Source organism: Petaurus breviceps, unplaced genomic scaffold, assembly GCF_028583685.1.
Source record: "Petaurus breviceps papuanus isolate PSGF00001 unplaced genomic scaffold, PetGlider_PUasm1.0 91133, whole genome shotgun sequence".
NCBI classification, from domain to species: domain Eukaryota; kingdom Metazoa; phylum Chordata; class Mammalia; order Diprotodontia; family Petauridae; genus Petaurus; species Petaurus breviceps.
In genome coordinates, this window is record NW_027187419.1 from 37,202,695 (window position 1) to 37,223,828 (window position 21,134).

Sequence of the window (21,134 nt, forward strand, 5' to 3'; positions counted from 1 at the left end):
AAAAGTCAGACGCAATGGAAAATGACTGAACAACGACTAACTTCTATTTATTTGAAAACTAGACTTCCCTTTTTTCCCTTTAGTGTCATAGTTCTACTTCTTCATGCAACACAATGAGGGCTACAATTTTAAAAAACCTAGTATTGTGAATCCATTGTCATTGATACAAAAAATAATTTCATGTAAAATTGAAAACCAGGACAAATCCTTACTCATTTTTTCCTTGTTTGTTGTTTTCTTCCAGTTTCAATGTTAAATGTTCCTAAGAGGATCTGACTTAATTAAATCTTTCATCAAGTTGTAATTGTTGGCTATTGTTTTCCCTTTATTTTTATAAGATGATACTGCTCATAATTTTCCACCATCTTCAACTCATAAAATTTTACAAACCATTTTGTATTCTAAATAGGTATTGCCCTTAGTTGTCATATCTGTCTATTTAGCAAGGATATTATATGCTGACTGATGAAGTTTCTGTGCTTTTTTAGTCTAACTTTTTTTTTTGCTTTATCTTATCCATTAGGAAATGATGATAGTCTTTGTCAATGTCTGTCCTTTTATCTATTTCCCATTTTTGGTGTCAATAGTTGTATCTTCAGGGTGGCCTTTTTTGCAAAAGCTTATCATTTATAAGTGCAATGTAAATCAAAACAAATCTAAGACTTCACTTCATAACTAGCAGCCTGACAAAAAGGATAAAAAATAAAAGTAGTCAATATTGAAGGAGCTGCAGAAAAGCAGGAACACTAATACAGTTTAAAGGGTCTATGAACTAATCTATACCATTCTAGAAAACAGTTTGGAATTATGAGAGAAAGAGAGAGAGAGAGACAGAGAGAGAGAGACAGAGAGAGACAGAGAGAGAGAGAGAGACAGAGAGAGACAGAGAGACAGAGAGAGAGACAGAGAGACAGAGAGAGAGAGACAGAGAGATAGAGAGAGAGAGACAGAGAGAGAGACAGAGACAGAGAGAGACAGAGAGAGAGACAGAGAGACAGAGACAGAGAGACAGAGAGAGACAGAGACAGAGAGAGAGACAGAAAAAGACAGAGAGAGAGAGGAAGGGAGAGATGCTATGAGATCCTGCTACTAACTATATACCAGAAAGAAGTCAAAGAAAAGTCTCATACATGCCAAAATATTAATAAGAGCACTTTTGTGAAAGAAAGAAATTTGAAACAAAATAAAAACCAATCAATTAGTGAATGACTAAACAAATTTGTATGCAAATGTGATAGAATATTAGTCAAGTCAACAAGCTTGCATTAAGCATCTACTATAAGTCAAGCATCGTGCTAAGCAGTAGGGATACAAAAAAGGGTTAAAAAAAAAAAAACCCTGCTCAAGGAGTTCACAATAAGTATACTTATAGAATACAGATATCGGAAGATGTATAAATGTGTGGAGTGCTATAAGTAGAACCGGGAAAAATAATGTATTCAGTGACTAAAGATTAAGAGCCAAACAATAAAAACATGAAACTGAATGCTATGTAATTATAGTGACCAAACTCGACTCTGGAGAATGAATGAACAAATGAAAAAGTATTTATTAAGTACTTACCACGGGCAAAACATTGGAAATACAAATTGAAAAGCAAGACAATCTCTGTTCTCAAAGAACTCCCATTCTAATAGAGGAAGATCACACATACAGGAGTTTTCAGTTCTAACTCAGATAGAAAGACCAGTTTTTTAGGGTGCGGTGGCAAAGCTAATGAGAATACATCTGCTTTTGAGTCATTTCCATTAATAAAACCATGTCTATTTCTGACATTGAGCCATTGGCCAAGGTGAGTCAGTGAGGATATAGCACTAGGTCTGGAGTGAAGTTCAAATCCAGTCTCAGATACTTACTAGCTATATGACCCTGAACAAGTCACTTAACCTCTACTTGCCTCACTGTCCTCACAATTGTGAAACAGGGATGGTTTAGCACCTACCTTCCAGGGTTGTTGTGAGGATCAAATGAAATCATATTTGTAAAGTATTTAGTGTCTGGCACACAGTAGGCACTCTTTAAATATTTATCACCTCCCAGAGTGAAATGGGTTTAAGGTTTCGTCTTTGAGAAAAGACGAAAGAAGGAAGGAAGGAAGGAAGGAAGGAAGGAAGGAAGGAAGGAAGGAAGGAAGGAAGGAAGGAAGGAAGGAAGGAAGGAAGGAAGGTGATAGATTGGACCACAATAGGTCCCTGCCCAAACACCACTTAATGGCTACATTTTGGACCCCCCTGGCTCAAAGTAAATGTCAATAGTAAGTATTTCTCTTTTGACCAGCAACCCTAAGCATCATTCCCTTCCAGTTTGATCTTTTTTTTTAATTAAAAAGGTCATCCCTTGACTCACTTCTTTAAGAGGACTATTCACTGAATGGTCACTCAAAGTGAAAACCTGAAAAGGCCTTAGCCTAAAAGGGCCAGGGTCTCCCATTGCATACTCGGTCATCTCCAGTTGTCATGATGAATATCTGGTCACTGAACCCAAATGGCTCTGGAAGAGAAAATGAAACTGGTGACCTTGCACAACCCTCTCTCACTCAAATCAAAGTCAAATGCAAGTCATATCATCATCTCTGTCTCTTTGAAAACAAAGAACAAACATAACAATATCCCCTCCCAAGGACACTAATGGTAAGATCTTTCTTTTGTGGGCTCTAGCAACTGTGACCACTGAGGAGGCAAGGACTGAAGCACCCACAAAGGCTCGTCATTTCCCCTGGATGTGATAGCAGGAGCTGATGAAAATGAAATCCAGTGGTCTAATGGGTATTGCTATTCCTGCAGCTCTCAGACTTATTCTTTCTATGATTGGAAATTGTTCAGTAGTTGGGTTGATGATAGCAGTGTCAGGAATGCCTGGCCTGTTCTTCACAAAAGGGTCCCCCAACATACACCAATGATGGCTTTGTGGTATCAGAGGTCTGGGGGCCACTGCTATTCTTTTTTTTCCTTTTAAATTTATTTTTAGTTTACAACATACAATTCCACAAATTTTTGAGTTCCAAATTTTCTCCCTCCCTCTCTCCTCCCCCCAAGACCACATGTGATCTGATATAGGTTCTACATATACCTTCACATTAAGCCAATTTTATTCTTGCACACAGAAACCTGGGTTAGATTCACCGGATGCTCTGGCAAAGCACCTGTAGGCAGTAATCAATAGAAGAAAGATTCAAAAATGAACCTCGCTCCCTCCCTTTTAGAAGTGGGGGGCTATGGGTATGGACTATTGCATATACTGTCAGATATGGTTGATGTGTTGGTTTTACCAAACTATTTTTTCTTTCTCTTTTTTATTCTTTATTATAAGGGCTCAATCACTGGGTAGGGGAAAGAGAAAAGTTATATTTATGAATTAAGGTGATACAAAAACAAAAGATATCAGTAATTTTTTAAAAGAAGAAAATCATTATTGTGGGCTAAGGATAATATGAGATCATCAAATATTCTATGAAATTGACATTTCTTATTGCCTTTGGACACACAACTAAACGAATTCTTAACAACTTCTTTATCTGCCTCTCCATAGAGAATGTGTAAATCATCCTTTTCTTTAGCCACAACTTCCTTTTGTCTTCTGGTTTCATCTATAAGAACATAACAATTAATTAGATTGTAGGGTCTGTGAGGGCAAGAACTGTCTTTAGACACTTTTTGTGTCTCCAGCATTTAGCACAGTACCTGGCATATTGTACAGGCATTTTATAAATGTTTGTTGGTTAATTGATACAATTGGTTTCCTCTAGTAATTTGCCTTCTTTTTGGTCACTGGATATAAACTCATATTTAGAATACCAAAAGCTAAATTACTGTTCACAGAACATCTGAAAACCAAATGACCTTTATCATCTTCTGCTTCCTTTTCTGTAACTGTTAATGTTGCTGCCAGTGTGGGAAGGGGTAGCACAAGACTGAAGACTATTTTGTATTTTTGTCTTCTAGATTACCATGGTCAAATAATTCATCCCAAAGTGGCCAGCCTACAAGGGATGAGTCTCTCCATACTTAGCTAGACAGGACCTCTGTTGCAGAGACTGGTATACTAAGTAGAACGCTGGACTCGAAATCAGGGACACCTGTATTCAAATTCTACCTCAGACACTCCTTGTCTGATGCTGGGCAAGTCATCTGACCACTCAGGGTCTCATCTTCCTCATCTGTAAAATTAGGAGATTGGGCTCAATGACCTCTAAGCTCCCTCTCAGTTCTAAACTTATGATCCTATGATCCTTTTTGACATGGTAGAAATGATCAGAATTTATATTCCTCTAGAATAGTCTTTGAAAGCCCAGAATTTTTTCCCTGCCACAGTGAGTCATGAGGATAGACATTTTAGAGGTTAATAGTTTGGGAATAATCATCTTTAGGTCACCTACCACCACCTAGCACATAGAGTTATTGTGAGAAAAGTCATTTATAAACCACAAAGCACTGTGCAATATTTATAGGGTCAGGATCAACAGTCCCAAACTTGCCATTGAAAACCTTGGATTTCTCACTTTCTTGCTCCCTGTTTCACTTATTGTAGTAAAAATGCCCCAATTTTCTTGTTCTGGTCTTCTAGGATCACAGATTTGGAGTTGGAAAGGACCTTAGAGATCAAGTTCAACTACTATATTTTACAGATGAAAAAAAATGAGGATTTAGAAATCAACTAATCAATCAACCTATAAACATTTTGAAGTGCTTACTATGTTCCGGGTATTGGACTAAGTACTAGGTTATACAAATAAGAAAAGGAGAGATAATAAATAAATGTTGATAAATTATTGATACATTTAATATTAATAAATAAGTTAACAAATGCTTGTTGCAATAGCCTACAATGTACCAGGTATGGTGCACACTAATACAAATCCATAACCCTATTTTCAAGGAACTTAAATTCTAATGGGGGAAAAGTATGTGTGTGTGTGTGTGTGTACAGAATAAATATAAAGAAAAAAAGTAAGATACAAGGCAAAAAGCATTGATTAAGTATTACTATATGCCCTGAACTGTGCTAAGTGTTAGGAACACAAATACAAGCAAAAATAAAGGCAGCCCCTGTCCTCAAGAAGCTTTCATTCTAAGGGGTACATATAAAAGAGACCTGGAAAGGGTAAAGGGGGAGAATGAAGGCACCTAGCATAGGGGTCCTTTGGAAAAGTCAGAAGCACAGAAGGAGGAGAAGGAAGGTTGGCCAGCCAGAGTTCCTTCCCAAAATGGAGGCCCTGGAAGGCACTCACCAATGGGAGAAGGGGACCAGTATAGCATAAAGAATAGCACTGAATATAAATACAAAGTGAATACAAAGTAGTTTGGGAGGTTGTTGTTCCCAAAAAGCTTTGTGAAGAAGTTAGTGTTCAGTGAGCTGAGTCTTGAGGGAAGAGAGGCCTGCTATGAGACGATAACTAGGAGCAGTACATTCCAAACACATAGGATGGCCAGCACAAATGCCCTGAGAAGGGAGATGGAATGTGGTGTACAAGGAACAAAGGGAAGGTCAGTTTGGCTAGAGCTCAAAATTCAGAAAGGGGAGTAATGTATCTCAACTTATATAATCCTTGCCTCACATGGCTATTTCCATAAACCTCTCCTTGGTAGTGGAGATTGATTACTAAATGCTCTGGGCTTGTGTGAAGCCCCAGTGATAGAAGCTGAAAGCTTCTCCACCCATCAGCTTTGACCCAGAGTCTTTCTCTCCCTTCAGTGACCTGAAGAGAGTTCTCTCTGGAAGCTAGAAGCCAGGAGACAAGGATTTCTTTTCTTTTCATCTCTCACCAACTCTACTTCTCACTGCAGCAAGGAGCACAAAGTAATCAATCTCCACCAATGAGGAGAGTCTTATGTAAATGACTCTTAAGCCAAAGGTTTGATGTAGAAGGCAATAAGGATCCTCTAGGGTTTACCAAATAAGTGAATGATGAGGCAGTTCTATACTTAAAGAAAATCATTTATGGGGCGGCCAGGTGGCTCAGCGAGTAAGAGCACCAGCTCCAGTGTCGGGATGACCTGGATCAAATCTGGTCTCATATCCTCAGCACCACACCCAGAAATAATAACTGGCCGTGTAACCTTGAGCAAGTTACTTAACCCCGATTGCTTAAAAAAAAAAAACATTTAGGCAACAGTGTGGAGGATAGACTGAAGTGGCAAGAGATTTAAGGCAAGAAGACCAAGTCTGTTGCAATTATCTAGGTGAAAGGGGATGAGGACTGAACTAAGATAAACTTGTGAATTGAGAGAAGGGGGCTATGGAAGTAGAAAGGTCTAGATTTAGTAACTGATTATATATGTAGGATAAGTGGGGAATAAAAGATGACACCAAGGTTATGAACTTGGGATACTGGAAAAACAATGGTGCTTTTTAAATAAGTAGGGAAGTGTGAAAGATAATTTTATTTGGGAGAAAAAGTGAGTTCTATTTTGGACACATTAATTTTAAGATGTCTCTGGTACAACCATATGAAATATCCAGTATGTAAGCGGCATATAGAACCGATGTTCAAGGGAGAGACTGGGATTGAATTTATAGATCTCTGAGATATCTTTATAGATATTATAATTAATAGGATTTTTAAGAAAGTGTATAGAAAAAGAAGATAAGAAGGCCCAGGAGAGAGACTTGGGGGACACCCACAATTAAGGAGCATGATATAGATGATAAGCCAGCAAAGAAGATACAGAAGGAGTGGTTAGACTGATAGGAAGAGAACTGAGTCAGAAAAAAACCAAGGCAGAACAGAGCTGTCTCTGATGATAGAGGATGAACAAATCAATCACTACACAATCAGGAAAGGCCTAGAAACCACTGTCTCTCAATTTCTGACCATCCTGACCAACCTACACAGCTGGACATCTTGGGCCACCTCCATCATCCCAGGTACAGTGCCTCAGCACACCCAAATCTCCAACTTAACTGGAGGCTAGGGCACTGAAAGGTCATAGCCATCTATTGTCCTATGCTAGCAAACTCTCTCCTCTAAATGCATGGGTTTCAGTTGGTTTTCCTGCCCAACTGAAAGTTCTCTTCTCCTGCTGCCACTCTCTGCTCCCTCCTCCCAGTTCACTTCAGCCCTATTCCCGATTCTCTATTCGTTGCTTTCTTCCCCTTTCATTGTGCCTTCTTTCTATTGGGAGCAAACTGCCTTTCCTCTTATACATTTCTTTTTCTCACAATCCATCCGTTTTCTCTCATTCATAAAAATGTGGCTCTTCCTCAAAGCCACTGACCTTCAAGTTGCCCTCTTCATTCTCAGATACAACTTTTCTTGTGCTCACCTATTCATTGAGCCAGAAAGATGAGTAGATTTTACCAGTGCTCTTTGCCTACCACTTCCAGGTCAACCCCCTGCTTCCTCTTTTTATAGCTTCACAACATCTAGATTTACCATGACTTCCAGATCTTGATGGAAGTTATCTACTGGCCCTCAGATCATTCTCCCTCCTTTCTCAAGGAGTTCAGTACTGTGAATCATGGATCATTCCAACCCCTTGTCCTTATAGTTGTATCCTGAAATAGTTCATCAGCTTCCTCAACTCCCATGACCTGTACCATACACTCCACCTCAGCTACCCTTAATCTCATTGCTATGTGTTGCACATCCATATTAGAACTCTAAAATTACTTTATCTTACTATGACCTATGCTTCTATCCTCATACCTCTTAAATAAAGTATTTGTCCTAATTGTGGCAAGTGAAAATTTCTGAGACACAGTTTCTGGGTAAATTATAATTTATTAACTACAGCTAGAAAATAGTCTATAAAATGGGCTTATTTATTCCTTTGATGAGCAAAGAAGAATCATGGTGAGTTCCTGAAGCTTATGTGTCCAGGAAAGAGCTGGCATTCCCGATAGAAGGTAATCAGCTCTGATAGATTAACAAAGAGAATGAATATTATAATGAAGGGTGGACTTATTCTAATGAGGGGCTGGGGATGTGACTTTGTTTACCTCACTTACTCACAGACCACCCCCAAAAGTGGACAATTTAGACAAAGGATCTACCTCCCCACCCCCACACAAGCCTGAGGAGAACACAATGGGCTAAAATTCACCCCAGTTAAATTCTTTATAAAGTTTTTCTAGTGGGGTGAGGCAACAACGACACCTAGATAAGATGGTCTAGGTGGGATAAATTTTTGGACAAGGTCAGAGATCTCCTTAAAAAGGAAAATAATCCTAGATCTCCCTAATAATTGGTTATTTAATAATCATTTTTCACATTATCCTAATCTCTAGTCACTCTACCTCTCCCTTCCTTTCTAGTCTATAACCCTTGCTCTAGCCTCACTATACTCCCTTAAAAATTTTGACTATTGGCAAGATACAACCCCTGACCAAGGAAGAAGCTCGAACCTTGTTCCAGAAGCTCTTGAAATATTTTGGAGAAAATATTCAGTTGTTTGTAGACTGACCCAATGGCACCTAGTGTTTCCAGTTCCATAAAGAACAAATCTATAATGTGAGTAGATTCCTAAACTGACAGTTTAAGAAATGGAGAAGCTGATTTATCTGGGGACCTGATTTGTAAAATTCACTAAGAACCAGAAGTTCAGATTGCGAATTATTGCCCTGAATTACTTGGAATATTATGCAAAGCATAAAGTATGGGTGAAACCTGGAACAGAGCAGCAATTCTTATATGGGAACCATATGTTAAAGGACAGTGAATTGGCACAGTGGATAGAGTGCCAGGCCCAGAAGTCAGGAAAACTCATCTTCCTGAGTTCAAATCTGGCCTCAGGCACTTACTAGCTGTGTGATCTTGGGTAAGTCACTTAACCCTGTTTGCCTCAGTTTCCTCATCTGTAAAATGAGCTGGAGAAGGAAATAGAAAACCACTCTAGTATCTTTGTCAAGAAAATCTCAAATGGGATCACAAAGAGTCAGACAGGACTGAAAACAACTGAACAACATGTGTTGAAGTCTGGCCAGTACAGAATCACAGAAAATACTAATAGTTTCAGAGACTGGTGGTATACACCATGAAAGATGTCCCTTTGTGTTGTGATGTGGCAGCAAAGTCTACACAGGACTGCAGGAAGGTGGACCATGTGGCAATTGTCATGTTCCACCAAACTGACAGTAGGGAATCTGTGCACCATGAAGACACACTGATTTAATTCATCTTATGGACTTGTGACGGAGAGGAAAGACCTTAATTTTCCTCTCGTGGGAGCAGCTAAACTACAAATCCACGCTTTTACTGACTTACTATTCACAACACTATGACCTATGTATACAGCTGATCTTCCATTGGCCATTGTCGAGATTGCAAGAGGTACCAGAGCATAGTGGATCAACACTGAACTTGAAAGGAGGAAGACTGGGGTTTGGATCCAGTGTTAGCATAGTGCCTGGTACATAGTAGGCACTTAATAAATGTTGACTCATCTCAGACACTTAGCACCTGGGTGATCCTGTGCAAGCCACTTGACTAGATTCACCTACCTCACAGGACTGTAATGAGGATTGAAGGAGCTAATGTACTTAACACAAAAGTAAGATAGAAGTGTGAGCTATGGTTGTAAGCAACTGCAGGATGAATGCTTGTTTAGCAGAAAAGTGAAGCATTTTAAACCCTTTTTGTTTAACAATAATGATTAAATTAAATACCAAGTTTGAAAAAGAATCTTGACGATTAGCCAGTTCAAGTTTGTACTGTTCTCTACCTTTGCCTCCTTGTTCTATTGTCACACATTGCTTTCCAGACCCCATTTCACCCCCACCATTGGTCTTCTCTGCCCCTACCCAAGTGTTCCTGAACACAGATGGAGGAAAGCATTTCACCATTCTAAAAAGGTCCACCACAAATTTCTGTCATCTAATCTCTGTAGTACCTCACTAATGTATAGCCATCCTTATGTTTTTCCTTAATTATTCCTAATCACAATCCCCTAGAAGCTGTTCCAGCCTCTTCTCTTCTTTCTCAAGCATCCTACACTGCCCTTTTCCTCTCTTCTCTCTCAGCAGTTTTTGCTTTTCTTTCCTAAGAAAATTAAGGATATCCATCATGAGCCCCCTCTCCCTCAGTTCTATACTCCAGTTCCCTCCACTTAATCCTCCTTTGCTCCAGTCTCAGAGTTTGTCTTTCCCTTTGCTCCTTTGGCTTGTGTCCTTGTCAATCCCTCCTGATTCCTTAAGGAACTTGGCTCTTTAAACATCTCTTCCTTTATAATCTTCAGTCTTTCTTTATTCATTGGCTCTTTGCCTACTGTGCACAGAAATGACCAAGTCTCCCCACACCTTAACCAAAAAAAAACCCCAACCTTCAGTTGAAAAGCAATTTGGAATAATGGGAAGAGAACAAGCCTCAGAGTTAGAATCCCCTCAGTTCAAGTCTACCTCTGACACATACTAGCTGTGTGACCCCAGGCAAATTATAGATTACAGAATTGAGAAACGGACTTTCTTTGCCAGGGAGCTTAAAATTACAGTACAGACCAAAAAAAACCTTCACATATTCCCTGGAATTATAGTCCTATATCTTGCCTCCTTTTCACCAAACTCCTGAAAAATGTTGTCTACACTAGTTGCCTCTCTTTTCTCACATCTCACTTATGTATCACCTTGCAATCTGGCTTCCAACCCTAGCATATACTATTTCTTAACTCTCACTATCACATTGCCAGCACTTTCTTAATTGCTAAATCTGGTGAGCTTTTCTCAGTCTTCATTCTTCTTGACCTCTCTGTATCATTTGACACTGGTGACCATCACCTTCTCCTGATTGCTCAATGTTCCCTAGGTTTTGATGATCATTCTTCCCATCTATTCTACTTCTTGGTCTCCTTTAGAGAATCACAAAGGAGGACCCATCCTCTATGTACCCCTGGGTTCCTTCTTAAGGATCTCTTTTATTCTCTCTCTACATTTTTCCCTTGATGATTTCAATGAGTCCAATTATCACCTATATACTGATGATTCCCAAATCTACATATCTAGGCTTCATCTCTCTCTTAAACTCTTGGCCCATATCACCAACTGCCTGTTAGACATTTCCACCTGGCTGTATTGTAGGCATCTCCAACTCAACATGTCCTAAACAGAACTCATTCTTTTCCCCCTCAAAGCCCTCCCTCTTCCTAATTCCCTATATCTGTTAAGGGAACCACTATCTTGCCAATCACTCCAGTGCTCAACCTAAGCATCATTTTTACTCTTCATCCTCCTTCACTCCACTATATCCGTCCAGTTGCCAAGTATTGTCAATTCTACCACTAAATTTCTAGCATCTCTCCACTTCTTTCCAACTGTATCTCAACTATCTTGGTTCCAGCTCTCATCATCTCTCACCTGAGCTATTATAATAGCCTCCTTATTTGTGTCCCCTTCTCCCCCTTCTGATTCATCTTCCAAACAGATGCCATGTTAGTATTACTAAAGCACAAGGGTGACCATGCCATTCACCCACTCAAAAAGCTTCAAGGACACTCTATTTTCTCTAAAAGAAAATATAAGCCCTTCTGTGGGAAGAGTGCTAGTAGAAGAGTTAGAAAGACGAGTTCAAATTCAGTCTCATACACTTACTAGCTGTGTGACCTGGAACAAGTCACTTTACTTCTATCTACCTCAGTTTTTTCATCTGTAAAATGGGAGTCATCTACCTCCTGGGACTGTTATGAAGATCAAATTAGGTAATGTTTATAAAGTGCTTAGCACAGTGCCTGGCACATAGTAGGTATTTAATACTTGTTACCTTCTCTGCCCCTTCTCATTGTCTGGCTTTGCAAAGACCTTCCCAATTTAGCTCCAACACACTTTTATAGAATTATTTCACACCATTCCCCCTCATGAACTCTATATTCCAGTCAACCTGGCCAACTTGCTCCCCCTTGTACATTACATTCCAGCTCCCACCTTCATACCTTTCCCCTGTGCCTGGAATATTCTCCCTTTTTCTTGAAATCCTCTCTCTTCAGGCTGCAGATCAAGTGCTATTTTTTGTATGAGGCTTTTCCTGATCACCCAAATCACTTTATAGTTTTTACAATGTATTTGTCTGTGTAAATGTTCCCCTCTCTCCATCCTACCCTCATTCGCATTAAGCTGTAAAGACCTTCAGGGCAGAAATGGTTTCATTTTTGTCTCTGAATCCCCAGTGCCTAGTATCATGCTTGGTACATTGGTACCTAATAAATGCTTATTTCATTTAATTATAGATTCTGCCTATCTAGTTAAGAGAAGAGCCCCCTTTGCAGAGGAAGTGTTTGACCGCAGCAGGGGTATGTATGAGACACCAGGTATACATGAGTCCAGCTTAGTGTCTTTGCCTCTGTAAATGTGTTAATATAATTGCAGTGTCCATGACTATCTTTATACACATGTATGCAATAGTCTATGTCTGCTTGTGACTCTGCATCTATGTAGATGTGTCCGTGGGTGTGGAAAGAAGGCTATCTTTGTGTCTATCTCTCTGCATATGTATGTCTTCAGCCCTGTCTAGTCCTATCTTAGAGACATCCCATCCCCCATGACAGGAACGATGGCCAGCATAGCATGAGTATTTGAAGTGGGCTGATGCTGTGGTGTTGATTGTGTTGCTGGGACTGGCAACTGCCACAATATCCACTCTCCTGTGTAGGCTTGGGATCTTCTGGAAAGACCAATCCCCCCACCCAGACACCACAATATTTATGTAGAGAGAAAGGATAGTGACACAGGTATTAGAGTTGGAGGGGGGGATTCACTGCAAAGACACCCCCTCACCATCTCTGACCAGCAGGAGGAAGGACCAGGAGGCAGCACAGCCTGCAGAGAGAGGTTGCCTAGCAACTTGGGAGACTTTACTGCAAACTCACCAAATCCCAAAACTCCTCAGTTCTAAATTAGGAAGAGAGAAGCACAGAGACTATGCCTGATACCCACCTTCCCATTTCCCCATCCATTCCCACAGGACCCTAGCAATAGAGTCCATCAGGGAAGTTACCCAGCCTAAGGCCATGTACACTCCCAATCAACTAGGTAAGAAGCTTGAGTCCCTGTGGTAAGTTATGGTTCATTAGAGTGAGAAAATGGTATGTTGTACTGGGAATTGATTGAATTCTCACTAATATGGATGGACCTTCAATAAATTGGGGGGAGGAGGGAGACTCTCATGGCCGTAAACTTTGGAAACCCAACATCAATTCAGCTCTGGAGAACCAAGTTAGTTAACTCTCTCCCCACCCTTTGCTAACCATTAGATTTTCCTGTCTTCCCCTTTGGTCCCAAGAACTTCCATACTACCCTTTCAGGTAAGGGAACCAACCTCTATGCTTTCACCAGCCCACCTTTCACTGTGCCCTATATGAGCTTAATTATAAGGTATCTCCAGAGCTCCATCACCCATCTTCTTTCTTCCCTGAACTGTCCTATCAGCAATTCTCTTTCCCTCCCTTAGGTTCTTGATTTAGAATTTTCCATTTTCCTCATAAATACCTTACCCTTACTCATATAATATCCTGCACCATTACCAGACCTACATCTCTGAAAGGGACAGCCTAAGGTCCAAGACATGAGATTTTCCTTCCTATGGGGATTTCCCCACAATACCTCTCTCCCAACCTTTCAGGATACCTGAATTCTTTCCACTAACAATTCCACGACCCCAGAGAGATAACTAGAATCCTGATGATTCACCGTGCTTGAGGTTATGAACAGAGAAGGGCAGGGGAGGGTGGGTATCTGAGAGCCAAGGATTCCTCCAACGTTGATGGAGTTTACCCCACAGCAAGGGGTAGGAGACACTGAACAGATTCTAGGAGGACAGCTCTCTAAGGGAGGTGCAAGGGATAATGGGGAGATGGTTCTTGAAGATTTCTTCTTACAAATATGTATCCATCATGTATATGTAAAGTGTATTTCGAAGTACCCAGTAGTTTGTGTATCACAGGTTTGCATATTGCAGTTGCATATATGTCTTTCTGGGCAGGATGTGTGTGTGGGGGAAGGGTGACTATATGTAATTAAGCTAATCTATGTAGAGTATAGCAGTGTGTGGGTGTACAGCTCTCTGTGGGGTATCTGAATTTTTGTGGTTTTGTGTATAATTACGTGTCCATCACTGGCCTTCATAACCTGCAGGATGAATATATCTGCATTGTACTGGATGTGAAGAGAAAACAATCTTCCGATATTTTGGCGAGGTCTGTGTGTGTATGTTTACTTTGGAGATTCGAGTGAGAGTGGGGAAAATGGAAGAAAGGATTGGGGGAGGCACATCTCTAAGTGGGGGAAAACAGAAGGGGGGGATATCTCTCTGAAAGAGCTGGAGCCTCAGGTAACTGTACTAAGATATGTATGTCCAGATGGAAGGGTGTGCGTCTCTGAAAGGTCGGGGGTGTTCTGTTTCCCTTACTCCTTGTCTGTCACTCTGTGCTCTATTGGGGAGCGGAGATGGTGGGGATTATTCCGTGGGAGTTTGGGAGGCTGTAGATGTGTAGGAGGAATAGAGGAAGGTGTGTAGGTGGAGGGGCTGGGGCTGACACTGGTGGGGGCGGTAGGGAGGGGGGAAAAGAGGGCACAAAGGGGGCGGAGCCTCAAAGCGTAGCCTCTCCTCTCCTCCGCCCACTCAAGTTAAGGCTCCTCCTGATTGGTTACCCTACTGTGGGCTTCAGGTTACATCCCAGAGCAGTCGCGAGCGCGGGAGAGAGAGGAATAGAGTCGGGAGCGGATTTTGCACCCTGAGCCGGGAAACCAGGGTCCCTGAAGCGCGTCCGATCGCTCACCGCCCCTGCCCCCGCCCCCAGCCCCGCCCAGCCCAGACCTGCGGTCGGGATGGACTGCTGCACGGTAAATACAAAGACCACCAGAGGAGGGGTCTAAGGGTGCTGGTGGGTCAACCGAGCCAGGGGACCCCTGAAGCATCATAAGACAGGGAAGTGGGTGGGCGAGCCTAGGGAGGGAATTGGGAAGTCGGCTAAGGGAAAAGGATAGCTGCTTGGAGAAAAAAAAAAAATGAGGAGGTGGGGGCGGGGGGCGTCCTCTCTAGGTTTCCGAGTCCTGGGAACGATTCCCGGAGACAGCAGTTGTGGTTAGAACACGAACCTTTTTGGTTGTTTCATTGTTGGAGTTCACCTGACCCGAACAGACTGTAGTCTTGGCAAGGTGAAGCAGCGGCTGGACGGAGGTTAGGCTGTCAGGAGGCACTTTCAGATAAAGAAGGATAGGAGACCACAAGAACAAGAAGGTTGTGGTGGATCTCTCCCTGGGAATTTGTAGGCTTAAGTTCAGTCTCCACCTACTGCCAATCTCCTAAGAGTTTAACAATGCCCACGGTGGGAGTCATCAGTTAATTGGTTAATAGTGATCTTGGACAAGAAGCAAATCAGAATGAGGGTTCTATCTCCTTTGCCCTCCCCCTCTTCTGCTTCGGGGAAGGTGTGGGGATTTGCTGAGATGACCTCCAGAGGTCTCTGCAGGAGAGCGAAGGAAATATCTGTAATTTATCACCCGCCCACGTAAGAAATCAGAACGTAGCAAATAAGAATTTGTCTAGCTGCCCTAGGAACGGTTTGGGTAATCGTGCTTTATTCACACCTTTTCGTTAGTCTGAATCAGTAGGATTGCTCCCTCGGGAAGATTATGGGCTCGGGGCCTCAGTCACTCAAGACAGAGATCAGACCGTGGGGTGAGAAAAGGTTCAATGTGGGAGGAATGGTCCAATTCAGTGAGTTCACCAGGAAAGGGACAGAAGGAAATTGAGGAAAGGAGGGAAGAATTTTTAGGTGAGGTAGGATTTGGAGGAAGAAGGGAAGAAATGCTTTGGGCGAATAGATATTGGTTGTCCAGAAGATGGCTTTCTAACCATCTGAGTGTTGTATAAAGGGACTCTGCCACTAACAAGTGGCAAGCCCCATTGCCCACCAGTTGGGAGTAGTTCAGGGAACTAAAAGGAGTGGAGAAGAGGAAGGGAAGGGTTTGTGGAAAAGATTTAAAGACTTCCTGAACAATAAAATGAGCTGAAAGGTGAGAACAAAGAGTACAGATACCAGAACTGAAGAAAAATTTTAGTGCTGGAAGAGAAATACAATAATATTTAGAATTTATGCAGTATTTTTAAGGTTTACAAAGTGCTTTACACATATTATTTTATTGAATCTCACAAAAACCCTGTAATGTAGGCACTATTATACCCCTTTACAGATAAGGAAACTAAGGCTGAGAGAGATTAATTTGCACAACTAAGAAGTATCTTAGGCAGGATTTTAAATCAAATCTTCATGACTCCAGGAACAACACTCATCCATTGCCTAAAAGAACCTCTCTTTGGTATAATCTTACTCCTCTGCGTAACTAGAGTTCTTGCTTTACCTTCTCAGCAAGTGGGATCAAGGGGATGCTACCCAAATTGCCCCCCATAGACAGAGGAGTCCAACCAAGAATAGAGCCCTTCCTGGAAAGATTTTTAATAAAGGCAAGAGGAGTTCACTGAGAGAAATTAGGGACTCTCCTCAACCCTGCTGTCATTCCTACAGCCCAATGACTTGGAAATTCAAGAAGCTCTAGAACTGGATCACCTCCTCCTCTCACCTTTTCCCACACACACATACACACATACATACCCCTACATCAGGGGGATTCACCTTCTCTGGGTTCCTCATTGCATCCTTTATTCTCCTAGGTTTATCAGGCAAACTGGATGAGTTAATGAGGTTACAAGATTGTGAGTGCTGAGTTAGCCTTTCTTCTTCTCTGGGAAAGGGAAGTGTGGACACAGGCTCATAGGGTGGGGCAGGGAAGAAGATGGGGGCTGAGCAGGTATAAGCATGGTTGAATTGTAAAGTGAGTATATAGTTGGAATAGAGGTGGTTAATTTCTGTCCCATCCCTCCTACTTCAGAAAATTCCTTAGTAAAATTCACAGATTTAGTTGTAGGGACCACTGCTGAATCCCATACAGAAACTGGAACAGGCAAGAGAAGCCACATAGGACATCTTGGGCATTTAAGACTAAGCATGGTGTGAACAGAATGGGAATCAGGATACTTGAGTTCAAGTCCCAGGTCTGCCATTGACTGGGTTTCTGACCATGGGTAAGTCACACTACTTCTTTGGGCCCACATTTCTCATCTGTAAAATGAGAAAATTGGATCAAAAGATCCCTAAATAAATAAGATCCCTAAATTCTATTCAATCTCAACCTGAGTCTTATTCCACCTTCTCCTTCTTCTCTCCCTGTTCTATGTTACTTGCACAATTTCCTACTGATTCTGACTGTAGAATTTGGGAAAGGTCCAGCCCTACTTTAGATAGGAACAAAAAGATGTTAGGAAAGAAAGGGCAGACCTCCAAAGGGAAAAAGGGTAGAGGGGGAAGTGCCTTTCCTGTTGATGCAATTATTATAGGTATTAATTTCCAAAGTTTTCTGGTTTTATTACTATTCATTTCACATGAAAATATGCAGAATACCTCCCAGCTCCTGTCCATCTTCTCTTCCAACTACCTCCCTCTTTCCCTAGATCCTGCTAGGTAAAACCGAGGTGGCCCAAATGAAGCCACAGAATCATAGCTTCTGAACCAACCCTGGAACTGAGACCCTCCCCTTTCCTTCTTTCCTTTCTCTTCTGCTGGGCTGGCTGGTCCCTGAAGACTGAAAGGAGGTGCTAGAAGTAGGTCAGGTGGGGGAGAGTTTTGCTTGCTGTTAACAGGTTTTCAATCTGAATCCAGCCATGGTGGATTCAGGTTTGACATCAGTCCTTCTAGGAAAGGATACTTCTCTTCCCCCACCTCCAAAAAAACCCTTGTTCCCTTAACTGCTGAGGTTCTAGAGAGTGGTACTAGTGGTGATCAGTGTGTGTCCAGCTCTGGAGCAGAAAAACCACTTGAGAGTTGGGAGAGGGAGGAGGACCTGGGTCCTAGGAATCTAAGGAAGAAAAAGGAGAAGGGTAAACTTAGAAAACAGAGAATGTTCTAGACCAAAGAAGATAGGAGGACATTGTCACCACTCTAGCTTTTCTATAAAGCTTGGGACAATCCATTGAGATAATGAATAAGGGAAAAACTTATGTACCAGTCAAAAAGATTCCAATATAGTTGTAGGCCCAGAAAAGCAGTTGAGGATGGGAATAGGAGCATGATAAGTATATTTCAGAAGTGAGAGTTAGTATTGGTCATTTTTTGCTAAATTAGACTCAGGTATACAGAATTTAAACTGGTGTTCCCCAAATCTCTAACAACCAGGTTAACCAGGCCCTAAGGAAGTGGTCAGCTGAAACTCTAGAGAAGCAATAGGCTCATTCCTATTTCATCTCCTCCTTTTCCCCAATACTGTGTCTATTTTATTTCTTTTCTGCTCCAGGGGGGATCATTCTCTACTCTTCAGTCTCAAATATATACACCCTATCACCTCTTCTAAGAAGAGGAACCATGGGAAGGCAGTCTTCAAATCCAATTGCCTAAGTTCTGCCTGGGGTTTATTTTTTACCTATTCCCAAAAGATTTGGGACAAATATAACATAACATAGAGGGGAACTTGATAACTAGGACCCTCAGAACTGGAAATGGGGTGAAAATGTCCAACAACTTCCCTCTACCCCTACCCTCCCACATACATAAAGACAGTAGGAGAATCAAGGTCACCATTGAAAGTCTTTAAGAAACTGGAAGAAGGTTGCTAGAAATGAGGATCAGAACCTAACTTACATACCTCAAAATAAAACTAACTCTAAGAGGGAAGGAAGAGAAGCTGAGACTACACAAGTCCCATGAACCTCCGATCTATTCTGAATCCCAAACTAATGATGTGTCCCCCCAGTCCCAGCCATGCCTAAGGGCAGCTTTCAAGAAGGCCATGAGTCTATCTGGTATCCTCCTGCCTTTGGAGGTCAGAGTAGCCTTAGACTTGGGGTAATTAATCTTTTTTTGTGTAATGGATCCCTTTGGCAGTCTGTCAAAGCCTCTGGACTCCTCAGAATAATGTTTTTTTTAATGAATAAATTAAATTGCACAGATTACCAAGGAAACAAAAAATTAGTGAAAATAAAGTTGTAAATTTTTTTCTCCATCCAAGTTCATGGACTTCCTGAAATCTACCCTCAGACTTCAGGTTAAGAACTTCTTTTTAAATTTGCTTAATCTAGCATTGTGGTTCAGTTTATTCACATTTTATGCTGTCCCTGATTCATTCTCTCATATACACACCATAGAAAGGCCTTTCTGCTCCAGTTTGTATTTCCTCTTTCCCCTTAGTAGGTGGAAATGAGTCTTTTCCTCTGCTTCTTTTCCCATCTGGACTTCTAAACTGTCTCCTCTCTTTTTTTGTCTCTAAGTCTTTCCTGGAGGAGGAGCAGTCTGGGTAGGAAAGGAAGGTAGTAGAATGAAACCTGTTAATCTAGGGGTCCCAAACCTGTTGGCCATAGCTGAGATATTCAAACTCCTTGAGGTTGTGAGCCTGTGGTCTTTGGTTCTAAATCTAGCATCTAAATTTGTGTGAGCTCATGCAATCCCCTTAATTCACTACTTCCACCAGTTGTATAGTCCCTCCATTAGAGCAGATTGCATCCCATCTCCTCTTCTCATTCTGTGCTGCTGTTGTCCTTCCATGAGGAGGAAAGGGAAGAAAGAGCAGAGTTTGACCACTATGTTGGAGGTTTTCCTCTAGATCTCTTGACATTCTACCGATATCACTGGAGTGTATGAGCTATCTTTCAATTATCCCTTGATCTTGCTACTGAACCAGCCCACTTCTTTTCCTGGTCATATGTCTCTCTGTGGACAGTCTCTCAGCAATTTCTCCTTCAAAATTCATTAGTAATACTTGCAGCCTACTCCCACCAATAAAAATTGACCCATATGCCTACTTTCATATCTCTACAAAATTTTTATGAAAATAATCTACATCAGCATGGAAAGCATTGTTGATGAAAGTATGAGAAAAGAACTGGCAAATTTTCCAAAGAGTATTCCACAGCATATTCCATTTTTACAGTGACATAATCGACTGAAAGGTGTAGAAAATCCAGTTCCCATTTATTGTTGTTGCTGCTATAGAAGCATTTGACTTAGTAGAACAAAATGCTTCTTTAAAATGGCTCCTCTGACAAGACGCCCCCCCCCCCCCCCCCCCCCCCCCCCCCCCCCCACACACACACAATCACACCTAGCCTCCAAATAAGGAAAATGCTGCTGATTCCTCTCTGCGGTGGGGATTCTCCAGCCTGGATCCCTTATATTTGGAAGATATCTCAGATATCATATGGTCCAACCCCTCTGTCTTACAGCTAACAAAACTATACCCGCAGAAAAGTGTTAAAGTTGGAAGATCTGGGTTGGTGTGGGTTGCTCTGATTTAGATCTAGTCTCTGATCAAGTGGATCTTGAGGGGACCAGAACCGGGAGGGGGAGCTATGATCCCTGCCTCCGTTTCCTGTTGTTTCTGCTTCTCCATAAGAATATGGCTGGCTGTCCAGCTCCTCCCCCATCTCCTAATTCCTACTGGCAGTTTTTCCAGCCCCGAGTCTTGGGTTTCCTTTCCTGCTAGGGTATGACTGTGGTCAGTGAGTCTCAGGGCCCTCTCCGGTCCCTTAAGGACTATTCTCCACCCAGGTTTCCTGTCCCCAGGTTCCTATCCCCCGTACACGGCTACTCTCTTTCCCATGCTAGCCTCCTTTTCCTCCCCATCTCTTCTTGTCTGCAGTTCAACCTCCCCAAATGCCTTGGCACAGTTCACCCCAAGAACGTCCCTTCCCAAGTCTCTACGAAGCCCTGTCACCCAAACCCTCTGCGTCCTGGTATGTCCCACCCCAGCTTTTCTAACATCCAGTTGGAGTCTCTTCTCATCCCTACAACACCCAACCGCACCCTATCCAAGCAAATCCTCTTTTCTTCCCCAATCCCCCAGGAGAGCGCTTGTTCCAAGCCGGACGACGACATCTTGGACATCCCTTTGGACGATCCTGGTGCCAACGCAGCAGCTGCCAAAATCCAGGCGAGTTTCCGGGGCCACATGGCTCGGAAGAAGATCAAAAGTGGGGAGCGAGCACGGAAGGGCCCAGGCCCCGGGGGGGCGGGCGGCTCTGGGGGCGCCCGGGGGGGCGCGGGAGGCGGCCCCAGCGGAGACTAAGGCAGGTAAGGGCTAAGTGTCACCATCTATCCCCAGATCCCTTTCCCAATTTTCCCGGCATGAATATTCCCTCGACCCCCACCTCTGTCCTCCGTGGATTAGGA

The 21,134-nt window shown here is 42.2% G+C and overlaps 1 protein-coding gene and 1 pseudogene across 3 annotated transcripts in view; both read left to right on the plus strand.

Moving 5' to 3' along the window:
* The first annotated feature begins 1,759 nt into the window (after positions 1-1,759).
* Positions 1,760-9,110, plus strand: LOC138154770 (60S ribosome subunit biogenesis protein NIP7 homolog pseudogene; annotated as a pseudogene).
* Positions 9,111-14,573: 5,463 nt separating this feature from the next.
* The window catches only part of NRGN (neurogranin), a 13,037-nt gene continuing 6,476 nt past the window's right edge, over positions 14,574-21,134 (plus strand). The window contains exons 1-2 of one of the 3 annotated variants that reach the window (XM_069080703.1): positions 14,574-14,760; positions 20,809-21,035. In XM_069080703.1, coding sequence (XP_068936804.1) covers positions 14,746-14,760; positions 20,809-21,030 — 237 coding nt within the window. In that variant the 5' untranslated portion in view covers positions 14,574-14,745 and the 3' untranslated portion in view covers positions 21,031-21,035. Of the gene's footprint in view, positions 14,761-20,423; positions 20,699-20,808; positions 21,036-21,134 lie in introns of those variants that run through there. The other 2 variants (XM_069080702.1, XM_069080701.1) reach the window with 2 other exon arrangements.